Genomic DNA, 18373 nt, shown 5'->3' on the forward strand with positions numbered 1-18373 from the left:
CAAAGGTTTGTTCAGTTAAACCACTAATGCATACATGGTTAGATTAGTTGGTTGGGAGAGTGAATTCACCCTTTGGCATCCAAGCTCGAATTCCCCTCCCCATAGATTAGATTAATTTAGTCTAGTTTAGACTATCGCTTGTATATTAAAAAAGATGGTTAAAGCTTACTCAAAAATCCTCTTGAAATTTATGGCATCATCATTTCCTTATAATAATACAACAAAATTCCTTAGCAGTTGAGCTCGTGCATGCATAGCATTGACAGGCCATCCTTAAAGGATTTCCATGTATGAATTTCACTAGGGAAACCATTTATTTCCACATCCTAGTCCCAAGTAAACATTTACAAACGGGCAGGACAACTTAGAATGTCCTGTCACTATCACCCTCATTATATAAAGCCACTGGAAAAATTGAAGTTTGTAGAAGCTAATGTACAAAAAATATTTAGACACCGTAGTAAAAATTGTGTAAAAATTAGTCATCAGCATATGTGTGAAACTTCTTCACTAGGCCAGAGACAGTTTTCCTACATGTCAGTATGGTCCCAGTCAACTGCTCTATCTTCAAAACCATATTCCGACTGCTGAAGCCTATTCTTGGCCAACCTGCTCATTACAGCAAGACCTAGAGAGAAGAAGAAGAAAAATGATTTAAACATGATCAGATTTTGAAAACAGATAAGAGCATTCGTTCATTCATGAACCTACTAATTCTAATTGCAGATATAATGTGTGTCAAGTAAGCAAGTGGAGTCACACAGTACCTTCAACCATTCTGTAGAGAGCTGACCACCACCCATCTCTAGAGATCTGGTATTGATCAAGAGACTCTTCAATCACTTTATCATGCTTCCCTTCCAAAACTCCTCGGAGAGTTATCACCGCGTCCTTGGTCTTCTTGAGGATACTGTTCTCATCTTCAATTTCCAACCGTTGAAGGTCATTCTGCGATGAAGTGAGGCTCACAGCAACGGCAAACTGGGCAGCTGCAGCCCAGCGAGAAGATGCCAGCCATCTCCTCTGTCCATCTGGTTGCCTGTTCTCTTCTCTCCCCAACCTGTTTTCCCCTTCCCCTCCAAGTACCAAGCTTCGTAAATATTGAGCATTTGCTGAGCCTGTACTTTGTACCATTTTAGAGAAAGCACTTCCCTCATTTGACAGCAGATGCTCTGGAGTATCATATTCTCGAACCTGGGAAGCACCAAAAATTTTATCAACAAAAAAAGAAAAGAGCGAAGAAAATAAAGGGGCGCTTGAAGAACTCTGAATTTGAGCATACCCGACCAGCATCAAGCAGAAGGATTCGGTCGCAGTCAATAATGGTATTAAGACGATGAGCAATGATGAGCATTGTACATGATTTAAATTCTTCACGAATAGTTTTTTGAATAAGAGCATCAGTTCGGACATCAACAGCTGCAGTTGCTTCATCAAGAACGAGTATTTTTGATCTCCGCAACAGAGCACGAGAAAGACTTAATAGTTGCCGCTGTCCAACACTGAAATTCTCTCCTGCCTCCGAGACCTTGACATATCATAAATGGATTATTAATGAGGAAGAGCCTATTTATAATAATACCAAAGCCACATCAAGTAAAACAAAGTTGAGCATGTACCTCAGCATCTAGTCCCAAAGAATTCCTCCTGATGGCATCTTTCAAATGTGCCCTTTCTAAAGCTTCCCAGAGGTCAGCATCATTATGTTCATGGAAAGGATCAAGATTAAACCTCACAGTTCCTGAGAAAAATAGAACAAGAGGATCATTATACTTCACTAGGAGTTGTCAACTAAAACATATCAACTTTGAATGAGAAGATAGCTTGCTGGGTCAATGTGACTAGAGTTGTGTGTACCTGAAAAAAGAACTGGTGACTGTGGTATAATACCAAGAACTTTACGTAGATCTGTCAATCCAAACTTAGCAATATCACAATCATCAATCAAAATTCTTCCTCTTTCTAATTCAACGATCCGAAATAAAGCATTTAGCATGCTGGACTTCCCTGCCCCGGTCCTTCCAACAATTCCAACCTTGTCACTTGGAGAAATTGAGAAAGACAGCTCATGCAAAACTGGAGGAAGTTCGGGTCTATAACGTAGAACAACATCCTCGAACTTGATAGATCCAGATGAAGGCCATCCTGGAGGGGGGCGGTTGCTCTCAATTATAGCTGGAGCCTCTGAAGGCAAATCTATATATGTACCAACCCGCTCAACAGCATTTAAGCTATTCTCAGCCAGGCTTGCAAGTCTCAGTACACCAGTCAATAAACTTGTAATATTAAGCGCATAACTGAGAAGTAGGCCCATAGTGGATGCAAACTCCTGCTGGTTCTCTGCCCTTCCATTCTGCATAACAGCAAAGGTAGCTGTAAACCATATCATGAGGCCTCCCAATGTTTCCAAACGGATTCCAAGCCAGCGGTTTCCACTCATGTTCACCAGTGTGAATCTGATATTGTTGTCCACAGATTTTCCATTAATGTCTGACATCCGATCATAAGCCTTATATGCACGAATAGTTGCTAAACCATTCAGTGCTTCTCCAAATTGTGCATAAACAGGAGATCTGCTGATGGAGTCCATGCGCTTTACCTCACGAGCCATGCTCTATCCCAAGACAAAAAACAAAATAGATGATATTAGAAAAATACAAACTGCGACATGAAATCGATACAACAATAAAAAACAGTAATAATCGCTAATAGGAACAGGCTTAAGTAATCAAAAACTAGTAACTTTGAGGTAAGAGTGACTTGAGTTAACAGGATGGCCCCATCTCACTAGCCCATCCTCATAAAAATATCTGGTTCCGCCCTTGGTAAAAATGAATCTTTTCAGGCTTAAGCAACACCTATACAATTTATTTAACATGAAGTTGATGTATTGCACAGCTATGGCCGAAAACAGTTTGTCTCCAAAAGCAAGTCAAACATGAAATCAGTGGACAATCTCACGTACCTGATAGTAGAGATAGGCTGCATAAAACAAAACCAGAAGGGGCATAATGGCCCACAAGGACATAGTGCTCACAATCCCTATCAAGATGAAGGTAGAAAGGAGCTGAGACACTTGGCCAAGAAACATATTGACAAATGGAGCAACATTCCGATCAATGTCTCCAAGATCCTTTGCAAATCTATTTATGATACGTCCAAGGGGATTAGTCTGGAAGAAGACCATTGGAGCTCTTAATATAGAGCTAACCATGGCCTCATGCAACCTCCTGGCAGCATAAAGACTAGAAATAATCAACCAATAAGAGTTTGCCAGTGTCACCATAACCTGAAACCAAGAATTGTATTTGGATTTTCATCACAAAAAAGGTGGCAAAAGTACTTCAAGCCTCTCAGAATAACCAGAAAATAACAAGCAACTCTCTACAAAAGATAGTTGATACAAACTTCTATAACAAACCTTAAATTAACTGATGTTTAACTGTATTCTTACCTGACCAAATGATAGAAGTGCATATATCAGATTGTAGAAACCAGGGTCATAATTCCCCATCATGCCTTGATCAGTCCAATGGCTCAACCATGTGCTACTTGAAACTCGTAGAACCTCAGTTGAAACATAGCATGTAAAGAGTATCATGACCACCCACAAGCCTCCTAATGCATTCTTATACCTGGATAAGAAATTGCACATTTAAACTACTTTCTGTATAAAAAAAATGCTGTACAAAGAGCAAACAGAAGATTTCATAAAAGTAGGAATCTGGAAATCTGCCAATTTCAAGCATAATCTGATGAAATAAATGCTACCCAAAAAGGAGGCAAAGAAATATAAACACCAACCCTGCAACCACACCAGCAAATGCATTCACCCAATCAAGAACCAATTGTAAGGCCAGACATACCAATAGATGTCAGATAAATAAATTTTATTTTGTTTCCCTAAAACTACCAGTCAGAATTTCCCAAACATTCTTAAGAAAAGTCCAAAAGAAAAGAGGAATGAACTTAGAGATGACGACCATCATCAGGTATAAGTATCTAGAAATATTTCTAAGAACTGAATACCTAGATGATGTGTGGGCGGAAATAGCAACTAGTATAGTCCCCCTTACACAGTAAGATCAAAACTGATGATACTCCATACACCTTCGAAACCTAGATATTTCTTAAGGAGAAAGGGATGTCTTTACTTAGGAGAATACTAAGTGAATTCGAGGGGATACTGAAAGTTTATTGTTGAAACTCTGATTACCTTGCCAAGACATTCCAGCTAATAACGCCTGTTTCTCGTTCTTCTTGTTTGATAAGAACAGATTTTCCTTCTGGTTTTTTCACACGGCTTGCATCTTTTGGCATAACATTAACAACTCCATTGGCAATAGGTTTTGAAGAGGCATTCTGATCAATCATTTCACCATTCTGATCAATTGTTTCACCTTCTTCTTTTTCTTCTGCATACTCTTCCATCTTGCCGGCATTTTCCATCAGCTTTTTGAACAGCGTGCCATTATTGGAAAGCTCCTCAAACGTTCCCTCCTCTTTCACCATACCTTCATGGACCAGGATGATTCTATCAACTTGTGAAAGAAAATGCAGCTGATTTGTAACAAGAACCCTGGTTTTCCCTCTTAATTCTCCCCTGATGCATTTATCAAAAACCTGGTATGAAACATAAGTAAAAATAAGACAACTATACAAAAGAACAATTTAATAACCAACTTTCAGGAGCCAAAGATAGTGCATGCAGGTGTAGAAAGGAATAGCGCAAAAGACAAGATAAACCAGCGTGTATTTTAGTCATTTGGTATCCCTTATAAGAAAGATTCCATAAGCTGTATAATAGAAATATTAGAAGGAATATGCAACTATACTAGTAAAATCCATTGTATTAATAAATGAATCTGTGAAAAAGTGTACACCGATCTGCCAACACAAATGAATAAATAAACACATGCCTATGTAGGTCAGTCCAATTAACCCTGAATAAATAAACAAAAGGATCATAGACTATATTTTATACTTAGAAATAGAATGTAGAAGCAACAAAAGATAACTGTACTCCTGTCCTGAGCACTAAAGTTAAATGTAAAACAGTAACCTGTCGAGCCACGTGAGCATCCAGAGCACTCAAGGGATCATCAAAAATGTATACATCAGAATTGGAGTAGACAGCCCTAGCCATAGAAACTCTTTGCTTCTGCCCACCACTAATATTCACTCCTCTTTCACCAATCTCAGTCAGATCACCACCCTAATTATTCAGCATGTGAAACAAATTAGGCCCACGAATTGCAGGGTGTACCGTAAGAACTAGCAGCAAGATAGAACTCTAAGAGAACTTACAGGCAGTAAGTCAAGGTCATGCCTCAATGCAGTCACATCTATTGCCTTCTCATATCTCGCAGATTCAAAGAAGGATCCAAATAAAATGTTTTCACGTACCTGAAATCATAAATACTGAAAGTAACCACCTTGCACAAGCATTGTACTCAAATTTTTAACTACATCCCAGATCACTGTATTCAACTAATTATAAGGATAAGAACAAGCATTATTCATGCCAGCAAGTTTCCAATCTCTGGGTTCTCTAGGTTCGCAGAAAGATCACAGAAACAGTAAGCTCCAATAAATTAAAACAGATACATATTTGAAAGATGTATAGAAACATATAAAACAGGGCAAGCTAAAACTTACAGTTGCATTAAAAATCCATGAAACTTGTGGAACGTAAGCAACCATTCCTCTCATTACCACACTCGCGTCCGCTACAGGAGGAAGCTCCCCAAGCATTGCAGATATAAGTGATGTCTTTCCTTCACCAGTACTTCCAACAATTGCTACCAAGCTCCCAACAGGGATATCCAAATTAACATTCGTCAACGTGGGCTTCTCTGCCTGAAGGAAAACATACATTTCAGGGGCTGTTTGTTCACAGAGAAAATGCAAAACTAACCAATACATTCTTAAAATTATTTTGTATCAGCAAGCCATTTCATTTCAAGACAACTGGTATAGCAGCAAAGCAACAATTAATGACAAAGCTAGGGCCATGCCTGATAAAACAGAGAGCATAGATTCACTTTGGAGGCAGAGGAGACCCCCACCCCCCGCCGATTATTTCATGTAAGCTTGTTTAAGCAATAGAATTACTTATAAACAGAAGCCTCGTAAACAACAAACACAAACTTATGATGTAAGATGGTGAGAACAGCCAGCAAGCCATCATTTACAACAATCATTCTTGAATTAAATACGAAACTAAACTTGCACACCCAAAACACAAGCCTAGAGCAAAAAGACACTTAACTTGAGAACATACATGAACACATACAGGTAATTATGAATCAATTGTAAGCTTAGTGTATTCGTAACAATCACACAAAAACAAAAGCAACATATCAATGAGACCTTTGAATCCCAAGAAAAGTATCCATTCTTAATTGAGATGGCTGGCAATCCTGGATCAAGAGGAGGATTTGGCAGAAGTACTCTCTCTTCAGCTGAAAGTAGCTCCTCCAAGCGTTTTAAGGATACATTAGCATTAACCACCTGTCGAAGTAAAGGAACATTAGGAATTTAGAAGCGGAAGAAACCATGCAAGCAGTTTCACAAAGTTGGCAGACAAAGAACTTCATTTGATACTTAAAAAGGAAAATGAAAATGAAACAGTATATTTAATGCTCACGAGGCCAACATATTCCTAAATTGGTTATTCAAAGCACCAGCGGGAATTTTTTGATATTGAATAACCAACAGGATATAATACATTGAAATATTCTTGACCATTTTCTAGAAAAACCCAAGGTTTGAACCTCAACCAATAAAACCAAATTTGTTCATAAAGTGAAGGTTAATAAAATGACTATCTTCCTAAAAGAACCTGAGCACTATAAGATACTATACACCAAGTAAAGTAAACAGTAAATAATCACAATAAAATTCATCCTCTCTACGTGCTAAAATGCCATGTAAAATATCACAGCATAATGAGACTATAACATGTGCATGACTGAGGAAAGAAGTCAAAACCTGAGTTATTATATTAGGAAGCATGAATAGAGGAAACCGAAGCACAGCAAACAGAGAAAGTGATGTAAATGCCCTTGCAGGTGTAAGATCCCCCCCAAGCAAGGTGAACAATCCAAATGAAATCACAGTGACTACAACTGGGATGCTATTTAGTAAAAATCCATTACACTGCAAAACAAGAGAAAGAATCAGGGAAAAGCAAAAGCCAGAAAATGGATAAAGTCATGATTTTGGATATGCACACAACTGAAAACATGATACTCATGATTCACAGCACACCATGCAAAGTGCCTACTTCAGTAATCAACTGCAGCTTCTGATGGCATGCCAACAATTAATCAAATCAAAGAGGTTTTTTTTATAGGAATGAGGAACTTCTAAGAAAAGAGAAATTAGAAGATATCTACATCAAATGAGTTGATATGGTAAGAAAGGAACAAATTTCAGAAGAAAAAAAAATTCAACGCCTTACCGCTCCCAACAGTGATGCTTTTCGAAACCAGAACAATTCATCGGTTCGAACACTTTGTACCTTGGATTGGAAACTACTCTCCCATGCATAACACCTGAGCCATTTGGAAAATAGACAATGAAAACAATAAATATAAATCCCAGTAACATATGTAGACATATCGCCAAAATTGAGTCATACTTCACAGTGTCCATTGCAGCCAAAATTTCATTCATGAGGCCAATTCTCTTGTCTGTACGTTGCAACCCCTCCTTAGACAATTTCTGCATTTTGCTTATCACAAATGTCTGTTCCATCCAAGTAAATCACAAAGATCAAGACAACTTAAATTGATAGGAGATTTGAACATGATGCACAAACATAAAATAAAATAAATGTAGATACTAACTTAACACACATACCCACACACTTTATTCTGATATCCTCTCTTTTTGTAACAATTAATGTGATACTAACGTAGTCATTCGTCAGGGTTCTTCTTTCAGTATAACTAACGTGATTTTAACCTAGTTTTTATTGTAAAAACAAGAAAAATCAAATGGGGTAACTCTTTTACCTGCAGGGGGAACAAAAGAACTAACATGAGTGCACCAAGTAGTGAAGCAACGCCCAATTGCTGATAAAGAAGAACCATGGAGATAATGATACGAAATGGAGCTGACCATAAAGTGTGAAGAGATTGGGATATTTGCTGTGTAAAGAAACAACAAAAGTTAGCCAACCAAGGCAGCTTTACAAATATTTTGAGGACTAAATGTGCTTCTGAACCACAAATCGGAAAACACACTATATAAGTTAAATGATTTGTACCCCTATTTGTTTGTCATTGCCTGTATATACTTACAAAAGGATGAGATCAACCCAAATCTGTTTTTGTCACTAATTTTAAGTAGACAATAAATCAGAAAAAGAAAACTAGCTTCTTATGTTCTGAGATGAAAGTTTCCAGAAAAGTATGGCTCAAGTCGCTTATTCAAGGATTTTACTATTGTATGACTTCAGGAAGTTGCAAACGTAATATCTAATGAGATAATTGATTGTCATGCATCATCACTAACAGTAATATATCATGTAATCCCAACTTTTGGTAAGAGTGCGTGCCTGAAGTGCTTCAGCATCAGTTGTCATCAGGTTGGTTATTTTCCCAGATGCAAACTTCTTTCGAGCTTCATGAGTAAGCCTTAAAGATTTCCGAAACACAGCAGCAACCTAAAAGAAGAAAATATAGAATCATGCTCTGCAGATAGATATATCAATAACAAGTTTTGCATAATTTCATAAATTTATGAGTTCAATACTTCCCCACATTATCAGACAAGCCAGACGACAATACTGCTAGCTAAACCCTGAACATAAAATATTAAAACCAATTCCCCAGTCAAAACATATTAGAAAAGTAACAAGACCTTTTAACCCTCTCCATTACTCAGAACTCACCAGCTAAATGTCCCAGTCCCCCAATAAATAGCATACTAAGATTGAATTTGCGCTTGGCATTTTATGCTTCTCACCAAAACCAAAGCCCAAACAAAACCAACACCACCTCTAGACATCACTAAGCGAAGAATCTATTGCAAAATTCCAACCCTCACTCACCCAGGACTAAGTAAAAGGACCTAAAATTGATAGACCAATGTTTATTGCTATTGCAACATGGCATTGATAAAATACTATAAACATGTTAAAACAAAAGGATGAAGAAAAAAAAATTGGCTTAATAGCATCAAAATGGGACTGGCAAAATACCAAGGTTGACCGTAGACGGAAGCCAACACGCATGACATTTTGAAAATACTGAGCTTCACATAACACGCCAGCAACCTGGAAGCAAGTTACAGCAATCAGATATCCAGACTGCTAGATTTTCCCATTCCAAATAGATAAAACAAATGCTACAGAATGAGGACATGCGAATTGCAGTAACAAGAGCAAATATCTAAAGTAATAGATCATGACACAAGTGCATAGCTACTAATGCAAGTATCAACATTTTCTTTGAAAAAACATATCCACGTGCAAAAGTCGTTTTTTAATGGGAAACCAATTCAAAAAATGGTGTGAATAACAACATAACTAGAATCTACAAAGGAAGTTCCCAGTGCTACAGAAACACATGAACCAGCTTAAGGTATCTGTCATTAATTTAAGATATTTAAGGCGACAGAGAAAATACAGGAAAGGTGAGAAAGAAGATACAAAACAAGCACTAGGTCATGTTTTAACAAACACAAATATTGAATTTTCCTTCTCTAGCATGTTTCTTCAAGCCAACGTAATTAGATATTTCAATATGGGAACACGAGAACATGACTGTGAAAAACAGGAATTCGCTTTCGGCAATTCAGCTATTATTTGAATTTGAAGATATAAAGTGAAACATGAGAATACAAGCTCTAGATCATTTAGCTCACAAAGAAAAGATGAAATTTTCTGTCTAAACATCTTTCTCTACCAACATAATCAAACGACTAAACCAAGCACTCACGAAAAATTGCAAATAGCTTTTGGGTCTAGAGGTGCATCCTCCCCTTAAAAATAAGGGTGTAGGATAAGCTCCAGGGCTCAATCCCCAACAGGTGTGCACATGTTGTGTAATATTCTTAGAATAAAAGGAACATCCCTTTAAATTTTCCAAAGCAGCAAAACTATGTAAGCATATGTAATAGTAAAGGCTAGCTGTGCAAAATAATCTGTCTTGGCATACATAAATAACCTAAATATAAAGCAAAGAATTTATAATATATCATACCACTCCAGCAAATATTGAGAAGGCATAGATGTAACCAATCCATGCTGGATCCCCGCGTTGCATAGACTGCAGACAATTGAAGAAATATTTAAATTTCTATAGAAAAAGAAGGATTATGACAACAACAATCAAGTATCATTTTACAAGACTCTGATACACTGCTTCTGAGTTCAGAGATGTGGAGGAACTATGACATACCAGAAGCATACATTTAAAAATAAAAAATTATGCATCATGGATCAGTATCCACTATATTAACATTTAAATTAAACTTGCATAAGTAAGGTCAGGTTAAAGCTAATCTGAAATAGCAGCGACTACAATTTTCAGGTTATTAAAGTCATGCAAGTGAATGTTATTATCCTTGTTTCCTTTCTTCATTTCTTATATAGAAACTTCAGAATGTTTATCGGTGTTTCAATAATTTCATGACCAATATGACAAATACATAAAATGCAGGCCTACTTGACCAGCACAAGTTGAACTCATACACAGCACTCACAGCCACAATCACCAATACTCATACACAGCACTCACATAGCCACAACAATCACCAATACCATTACACCTACTGAGTTGGATATTGTAATAATGACCGGAGACACACATGGAAACATAAAAAGGTGAAGTTTAGGAATAAACACAAACCTGTAAGAGGTGGTTCAAAATAAGTGGCCCCACAAATTGGGAAAGATCATTGCCAATCTACAAGTTGTCAACAAAACAATAGAATAAGTTATGTCACACAAAACATCCAATTTTACGATGCAAAAAACATTTCAGACAGAACAGACAAAATAATAACTCTTCATATTTGGACCAATTTTCTAGCAATGAGCATTAGAATCACAAACCCCTCTCAGGCAGAGAGGTTGCAAAGTTGCTGAAGTTGAGAAAAACAACCAAAAATAATAGAAATGTATCCCCAATCATACTGAACTGATGTATGTTATTAAGGGGTGAGCAAGGGGTTTATTTCCACGACTATCTCCCTCATGACCAGATTAGATTTTCACTACATCCCTCCCTACGAACTACCTAAACAAGCTGCATGGACTGCAATTTTGCTGCTAGTGAAACTAAATTATGCTCCCCTGCCAATCAGATTGAACTGGTGTATATTAGTATCTAGCAAAGTATTACTGTTATTTTCTCCATTTTAATCAAGGAGCTAGAAACAAAACTATGGCCAAATGTGCTCATATTAACCAAAGAAATAATTAATGGATCCATGGAACTTGCTGAACAGTGTGACCAGCATGTGTGCTAAACTAAAAAACCAACAGAAAACAACAATGACAAACAGTACTGTAGTTTACCAAACATATATATTCTAATGAATAAAATACATGTGTAACAAACTTTGCAGACTACTACTAGATAAAAACCATTCTAAAGAACAAGCCAATTACCTTCCAAAAGCCTCCCCACCAAAACCTATGAAAAGCACAAATAAAATATTAATGAGAAGCATACGCATAGAATTGCATGGGAAGCACAACACAATAAGGACAAGAAAGTGAAGAAGGATTCGCATCTCAGCTGAGGATCTTCATAAATTACCTTCCTCCAAGGCTAGAGCTCAATGCTCTTAAAAGCCATGGTTTAGGCTTTCGACGTTCCTCAGCCCAATATCTTTGGAACCTAGACATTCGGTAAAAGAATTATTATGGAAATTGTAATGATTAGTTTAAGTGGAAACTAATGTTTGAAAATAACAAGCACGCACTTATTGTTTAGTGTTTCAGTCCGATCCCAAGTATCCAATTTCCAGACATCTTTCTCTGTGAGGGGTCTTTGGTAGCCTAGTTTCATAAGGGGATTGATCCATGAAAACAGTACTCCTGGTAAAAACACAAAATCAAGATATGAGTTGAGAAATCAGCCATGGAAAAAGGGTTCACTGCACTCTTGAGAATACTATGAATGGTCCTAGATCCTTGGCCTTCATATCATACAAAATTAGCAAGAAAAAAAAAGTACAAGGTAAAGAATAAATTTTAAAAACAAAATAAAGAATGGTAAATCAGTTTGCACAGATCTCAACAAACAATAAAATCACCTCTAACAAGGGCATTTTATGATGGTTCGGCAGACTACACTAAAGTTGGGATATTTCAATATATAAAAATTAGTTTACTAACAACATCAGTATCTCTATCATCATTTAATTATCTGCAAATTTTCTACATGTCAAGCATTAGGATCATATCAAATTTATATACATACTTGAAAATATGTTGGCATGCCTCTCAGGACATATTTGCTCCCCTCCAGGAAGTGCTTCATACGCAGCATCATCAATTGATTCAGTATGGATTGGAGTATAACCAGGATAAGTAACCAGATTTGGAACATACACAAGCAAAAGTATTCCAAACAAACCCTACATTAGAATAAAAATACATATCAAGAACAAATTGACATTAGATTTGCAGTCTAATTAAAGATAAATAGCAAACTTTAAATATTGAACAATACCAGTGTTGCCCACCTTTTATCTTAAACATACTTAGCCATCTGTTTATACTAAATATACATTTGTCCATACATACTAGACCAAGGCTTACACAATCTATGTGACCAACCAAACTATATAAGTTCTTATTAGGAAAAAAATAAAATCTAAACCCTAAACCAATTGGATAGCTTTCAGAACCTTTGTACAAATTAATTATCCACTAAACAACAAATTCAAGACTTGGCTGGCTGCATAGCATGCCCTTCTTAGAGTGGTCTAAGAGTCATTAGCACGTAGCAGCCTCAGGCTGGCCTAGCTGAAGGCTCATCAGATTAACAAGAATAACCTAACGCATTTGGATGCAAGACACAGAAAAAAGGTAAACAAAAGCATAACCAGTGAAAATTAAGGTTCAAAAGGAGAAACAAACAAACAAACCTGGGCAGCAACTTCACTGATGTACAAGTATAGTACAGATCTGCAAGGGTTACACAGCATTGTAAGTTCGTCTTGCACAACCACGAATCTCCAAAATGTACTAGTGATGACTTAATATTAAAAACAAAAAAGTTTGAAAATATAAACAGTCATATCATCTTTTGACAAGGAAGGAACCAGTTTAGGTAAGCAGAGACACACAAACCTGTCGTATAAGTCCCTTAGTGAAAGAATGAGATTCAGCATCACAGAATCCCCCACTAAAGTATAAATTACTCCAAATCTAACAAACCATCGAAACTCACGGATGTAGATCTTAGTTTCCACACCAATCATGACCAGCATAGAGCACCAAGTAAGAGCCTCTAAGATTAGAGAAACCACCTGCCAAGAAAGGATGAAACTAAATACTTGGCATATGATTAAGCTTACAGAAAGCTTGTTTTTGTATTTTATTTTCCCTTCAATAAAGGTTTGTTTCTTCTTCTTGTTTTCCAAAAAAATAACAAAAGCATACTTACTGGTAGGTTAGTGATACTTATATGTCTATAGCTAATTAAGTTTGAAGTGTAGAAAACCAAATCCCATTGCATTTCCATTAATCACAGTTCGTGGTTTGTGAAACTTGATATCTCCTTAGATGTTTTGGAAAAATTGACAACTGAAATCTTCTGTAGTGTAGAATTTCTATAATGGATTTATATCTGTGTCCAAGTACAATAGCTTCTTTTATTCACTCTACTAAGTGGGTGATGACGACTGTCTAATTACCCTACATGTGATAAAGGGCAACATTGGTTTCTCCAGTTAAATTCATTTGTATGTAAAACAAAATTATTTCTTAATTAACAAGGGTACAACATCACATAATCAAAGTAAACAGTCCTGGGTTTTTTTTTCTTTTGCCAACTTTTATAACTGCAAAAATATTTTGTTGTTTCTCTGATGGAAAAGTACACATGCAATGCAGTTGATCTAGTTCCTCATGCATACTTACCGCAAAATCGAAATTTCAAAATTCTTACAGATTTCCACAAAATCACTCTTGAACTAGATAATATAGTGAAATAAAGCTTTTAAAGAAGTAGGACAAGTCGAAGAAAAAACCCACGACATTGAATGAAAACTTTGGGGGAACAACATTTTTCATGTGGCACTTAATGGTTATGGGGTCATTGGGTCATCCCTGAAAACTTTTTTTTCCCTTCAATTAATTCATTTGCACATGTATAAGTTGAAGCTACTGTTATCAATACAAAACTTAAAGGCATGTATGAAGTCAGTACAGCAGCTAAAATACATTACAGAATAAATCAGCAAACCAACCTCAAATGGTGCAAAGCCAGACTGCCCATCTAAATTCAGCACTGAAATTCCCATGATCAGCCTGAACAAAGGCTCGGCGGTGCAATAACCAGCCAATAACGCCAATACATAATTGTAAACGTTGGACTGCAAACAGAACCTTTGGGCTTTGAAATCCTTCTTGATCCGCCATATTCGATAGATGCAGAGACCCAGAAGAACCAAATGAGAAATGGAGACAACTAAAGAATCAACCGCGCATGGCGTGTATGCACCAAACGCATTCTCCACCGCTTTTGTCCACACCCCATGGGCCACCGGACGACAATACCAATCCAAAGGAACAAAACCCATCTTTTTGGTCACTTTCTTCACAAAAGTTGCTCACTTTAAAGCACATAATCCATCTCAGTCCCCACTGTGAGCCACTCCTGCGTTATGATAAAATTTACCTTTAGCCTCAGGTGGAAAAACCAAGCATCAATCAATGGAATCTCTTAAAAGGGTAAAACTATAAATAAATAAATTATAATTCCTCATTTTTAAGCTGAATAATAGTTTCCCAACTTTTGGCTTTCTCCGAGAAAACATTATGGTTCAAAAGAATAGAAAAATAAATAAATTTCAACCAACCGAAAAATGTATCGTCAAGAAAAGAATAGAAACTTGACCAAAAAAATATAAGCAAACATTTGCGATATGTTACCAAAATTTTCAAAGGAAGTTTCTATTTTCTCTGGTTATCAACGGTTAATACCTTACACTCTAAGATTCTAAGCTCTGCTATACTCTGGTAGTACTTTTTCTCAGTAACCAAACAGAGCACTAGACTCAAACCAGCAAAACCATAGCAAATCTAAATTCAACACAACAAACTTGTAAAAGAATACGGAAATGGATGAAAAGCGTTCATTAATCCAAAAACAAAATTCAAACGTAACAAAACCACACCATTTACAGGTTTAATACAAAAATGAACAACAACCACCATAAATTTCAGATTTCAGAAGAACTTATACCTCAGAGACTTTGCATTTACTCAAAACCAAGAAACAAAACTGCTTGCCTCAAACAAAAACTGTAATGCAAAAGCTTCGACTTTTTTGGGTTAAAAACAAAGAAAATAATAAAAAGTTAAATCCCAAAAAGCTCCTCCTGGGCATTTGGTACAGAGAAAGTGGAAGGAGAAAAGCCCATTTTCATGGAGAAATTGCTAACCTTTTGTGGCCTTCTGTTTGTATTTTAATGTTGCTCTGCGGCAGTAACGAAATGGAATTGGTTCTCTTATTCAGATGGTATCTAATGCCTGTGGAGGAACCGAGGACCAAAGCTTTTATTTTATTTTATTTTATTCCCTTTATTTATTTATTTTGTTAACGACCCAATGCAACCTAAAATAAAAAAAGAAATTTGTACGAAAAAGCTAGGTTGGTTTGGTCTTGTGCGTCATCGATTACGATAAGATTTCTTTCCTTGTGATGTTTTGTAAGGGTACAAAATTCGACTCTATGGTACAAAATTATAAGGATAATGTGGAAATTTGGGTTTTTGTTCTTGTGTGTATAAATAATTAAATGTATGGAGGTGGGAGAAGATAGAGGAGAGGCGGGCTGTGAAAAGGGTATAGTTGTCTTTTTGGTGGAAGTGTTGGGTGAGAGAGAAAGGGTTACATGTAGTGATGTGGTCAATCATTTGTTTAATTATTATGTTATCTTTTGATTTTTGGGAGATTTCAACTTTTGGGTTGTATCTACCAGAAATATAGAGAAGAACGTTTAGATTGCGTTTGGTTCATGGGAAAAGTCTCTTGAAATGGGAAATTATTTGTTTTCTATGTTTGGTAAGTTCACACATGGAAAATAGAGCCGAAATGAAACCTTTCTTTCACCTTGGGTTTTATTTTCTCTCCTCATAAGAAATCAAGGCAAACATTAATTATAATGTTTTATGACCAATTTGCTACCAAAGAAATTACTTTTCTTTTTTTTCTTAGAGATAACTTTTATAACATTACGTTATGTCATATGCATTAATTATCCGAAAATCAAGTCACGTGTAAAATCAATTTAACTCTTAACTTTTTACTGTAATCAACAATAACTACGATTAAGCCAAAATTAAAGGTCACAACAAAAACAAAACAAAAAGAGTGTCTGCAGCTCTGATTTTTGGATTGGATACTTGGTAAAGAATAATAAAAATAATAAATAAAAATAGATTAGGTGTGATGTGGAAGGCAGAAGAAGCGAGTATATATCTTTATTTGGTATCGCAAGTGCACACATCACATGGTTTGATTGTCAGCGTCGTTTGGTTTGTTCTATCACATCCTCCTGACACCCTGACCCGCACAAGCCGGAGCGAATCCGCCCCATTAAAAAGCTTTTCGCAGTTCAAATACTTATGAAAAATACTTCCTTCTTATTAGGTAAGTAGAAACTCCTATATTCCTGTTAATAGTAGTGTGATATGTGTGCATAAGTTTTTCTTTTTTGTATTTTTGATGAATTATTTTTGAATATGTGTCAATCTGTCATTCGCATGAAGGAGTAGTATCTTCTTACCTTTTTTGGTTTTTTAAATATCCGTTTACTAGTTGTTTTTATTTTTGGGTAATATTGTTAGGCCTTTTTAGTTATTTGAAGGTGACAAATGCGGTGTTAGGTCAGTTGAGCAGGACAGTGAGTTCGTCCCTTTACACTCAAGTTCAACTCCCTCTTTACGTTGTATAGTGAGAATTTGAAAGAAAAAAAAAAACAGAGCCTGCCTAACAGGATTAGTTTTCTCATCTTCACATATGCATGTATGTACATGTATACAATGAATCAATCAAGTGTAGACTTGGTCTTACTAAGGTATCTATTATTTTCAATTTTTAAAGCAATAATTTTGCAAATTGAAATTGCATATCATATGAAAGTCAAAAGTGCATATCGACGAACAACTTTGGACACAGTTAATTTCATATTCAGGATTGGATGTTGAAATTGAATGATGATATATATAATTAAATTAGAGTAGAATGTTTGGTTAGACTGATAGGAATGACTTGCAGGAATCAGTCCAATTCACTCAGCATTATAAAGTCGCTTTTAAATTATAGTCGTCGTCAACGCTTTGCCTCGACTTTACTTCAATCAGTGAAACAAGTGCAGCAATGGCCACGACTTTACTACTATTCAGCAATTTCTATCGGAAACTTGTGCGTCAAAGGTGGTCCATTGCCTCCCTAATTGAATCGACATCTTTTAAGACTCACTTGATACTGTGATGATTTTTTGACTCTTCATTTCTATATCATTTTTGAAAATAAAAAAAAGACAAACCCTATAGCATTAACATTAAGATTGATGAAATAACTAGACGAACACAGTACTTCAAATATATATATATATAAGACTTGAGTGATCTTTTACATGAATGATTGGAAAATGAAAACTTTACAAATGATGAGTCAGATTATTGAAATACAGACAAATATTCTTACCACTGAACTATGAACCCGTTCGCAATGTATAATGAACCCTTGATTCATGAATATATCCATTAAAGGAGACAAAAGTGATGTGTCTAAACCAGTATTATTTGTCTTGGCCTAAATGGATCTTTCTGGCGCTATTTGTGAAATGGAATCTCAAGTACCACTACCATCTCTTTCGGTGGCTCTAATTACTCCCTCACAAACAAAGCCTCATAGTCTTGATAGATTACACACAAACAAAACTTCCACCTTGTTGTGTTGTTGCCTTGTGCATATGTGGGTGCTACTAGCTAGTTAAGCTATCCCCAATTGGAGCTCATTTTGTAAAACATCATGTGGAACCCATTCCCCCAAATTTCGTCACTTTTCTTTCCTTTTTTCTTGGGTACAAAATGAGTCTTAAATTCAGGGAAAAGAACATCGAAACCTGTAATTAGGTATTTGCTCTACCACTTAAAAACTTACAAGTTCTCA

At 36.2% G+C, this 18373-nt stretch overlaps 1 protein-coding gene across 1 annotated transcript; it reads right to left on the minus strand.

Annotated features, from left to right (window-relative positions):
- Positions 1 to 165: 165 nt before the first annotated feature.
- On the minus strand, positions 166 to 15808 carry LOC110755476 (ABC transporter C family member 2). The gene is made up of 28 exons (XM_021956688.2): positions 15637 to 15808; positions 14440 to 14849; positions 13319 to 13497; positions 13114 to 13153; positions 12444 to 12600; positions 11944 to 12058; positions 11778 to 11858; positions 11627 to 11651; positions 10863 to 10919; positions 10215 to 10280; positions 9212 to 9286; positions 8567 to 8674; positions 8022 to 8156; positions 7646 to 7752; positions 7466 to 7559; positions 6994 to 7161; positions 6373 to 6513; positions 5659 to 5859; positions 5308 to 5406; positions 5063 to 5215; positions 4217 to 4623; positions 3455 to 3635; positions 2966 to 3289; positions 1858 to 2614; positions 1620 to 1741; positions 1283 to 1528; positions 768 to 1194; positions 166 to 628 (listed from the first exon to the last, which is right to left on the minus strand). Exons 2-28 carry the CDS (start codon positions 14770 to 14772, stop codon positions 531 to 533), a joined length of 4896 nt encoding a protein of 1631 aa, XP_021812380.2. The 5' UTR covers positions 14773 to 14849; positions 15637 to 15808; the 3' UTR covers positions 166 to 530.
- Between the last annotated feature and the right edge of the window lie 2565 nt (positions 15809 to 18373).

Source organism: Prunus avium, chromosome 4 (genome assembly GCF_965620075.1).
Source record: "Prunus avium chromosome 4, drPruAviu1.hap1.1, whole genome shotgun sequence".
NCBI lineage: Eukaryota > Viridiplantae > Streptophyta > Magnoliopsida > Rosales > Rosaceae > Prunus > Prunus avium.

What these genes read in the sequence shown, in the direction of transcription:
- LOC110755476 (XM_021956688.2), bottom strand. Translation starts at nt 14,772, where the DNA reads ATGGGTTTTGTTCCTTTGGATTGGTATTGTCGTCCGGTGGCCCATGGG. An exon ending in ACTTTTCTTGGGATTCAAAG is followed by an intron (nt 5,860 to 6,372) that starts GTCTCATTGATA and finishes GTTTTCCTTCAG; the next exon opens with GCAGAGAAGCCCACGTTGAC. An exon ending in CAGCCTATCTCTACTATCAG is followed by an intron (nt 2,615 to 2,965) that starts GTACGTGAGATT and finishes GTCTTGGGATAG; the next exon opens with AGCATGGCTCGTGAGGTAAA.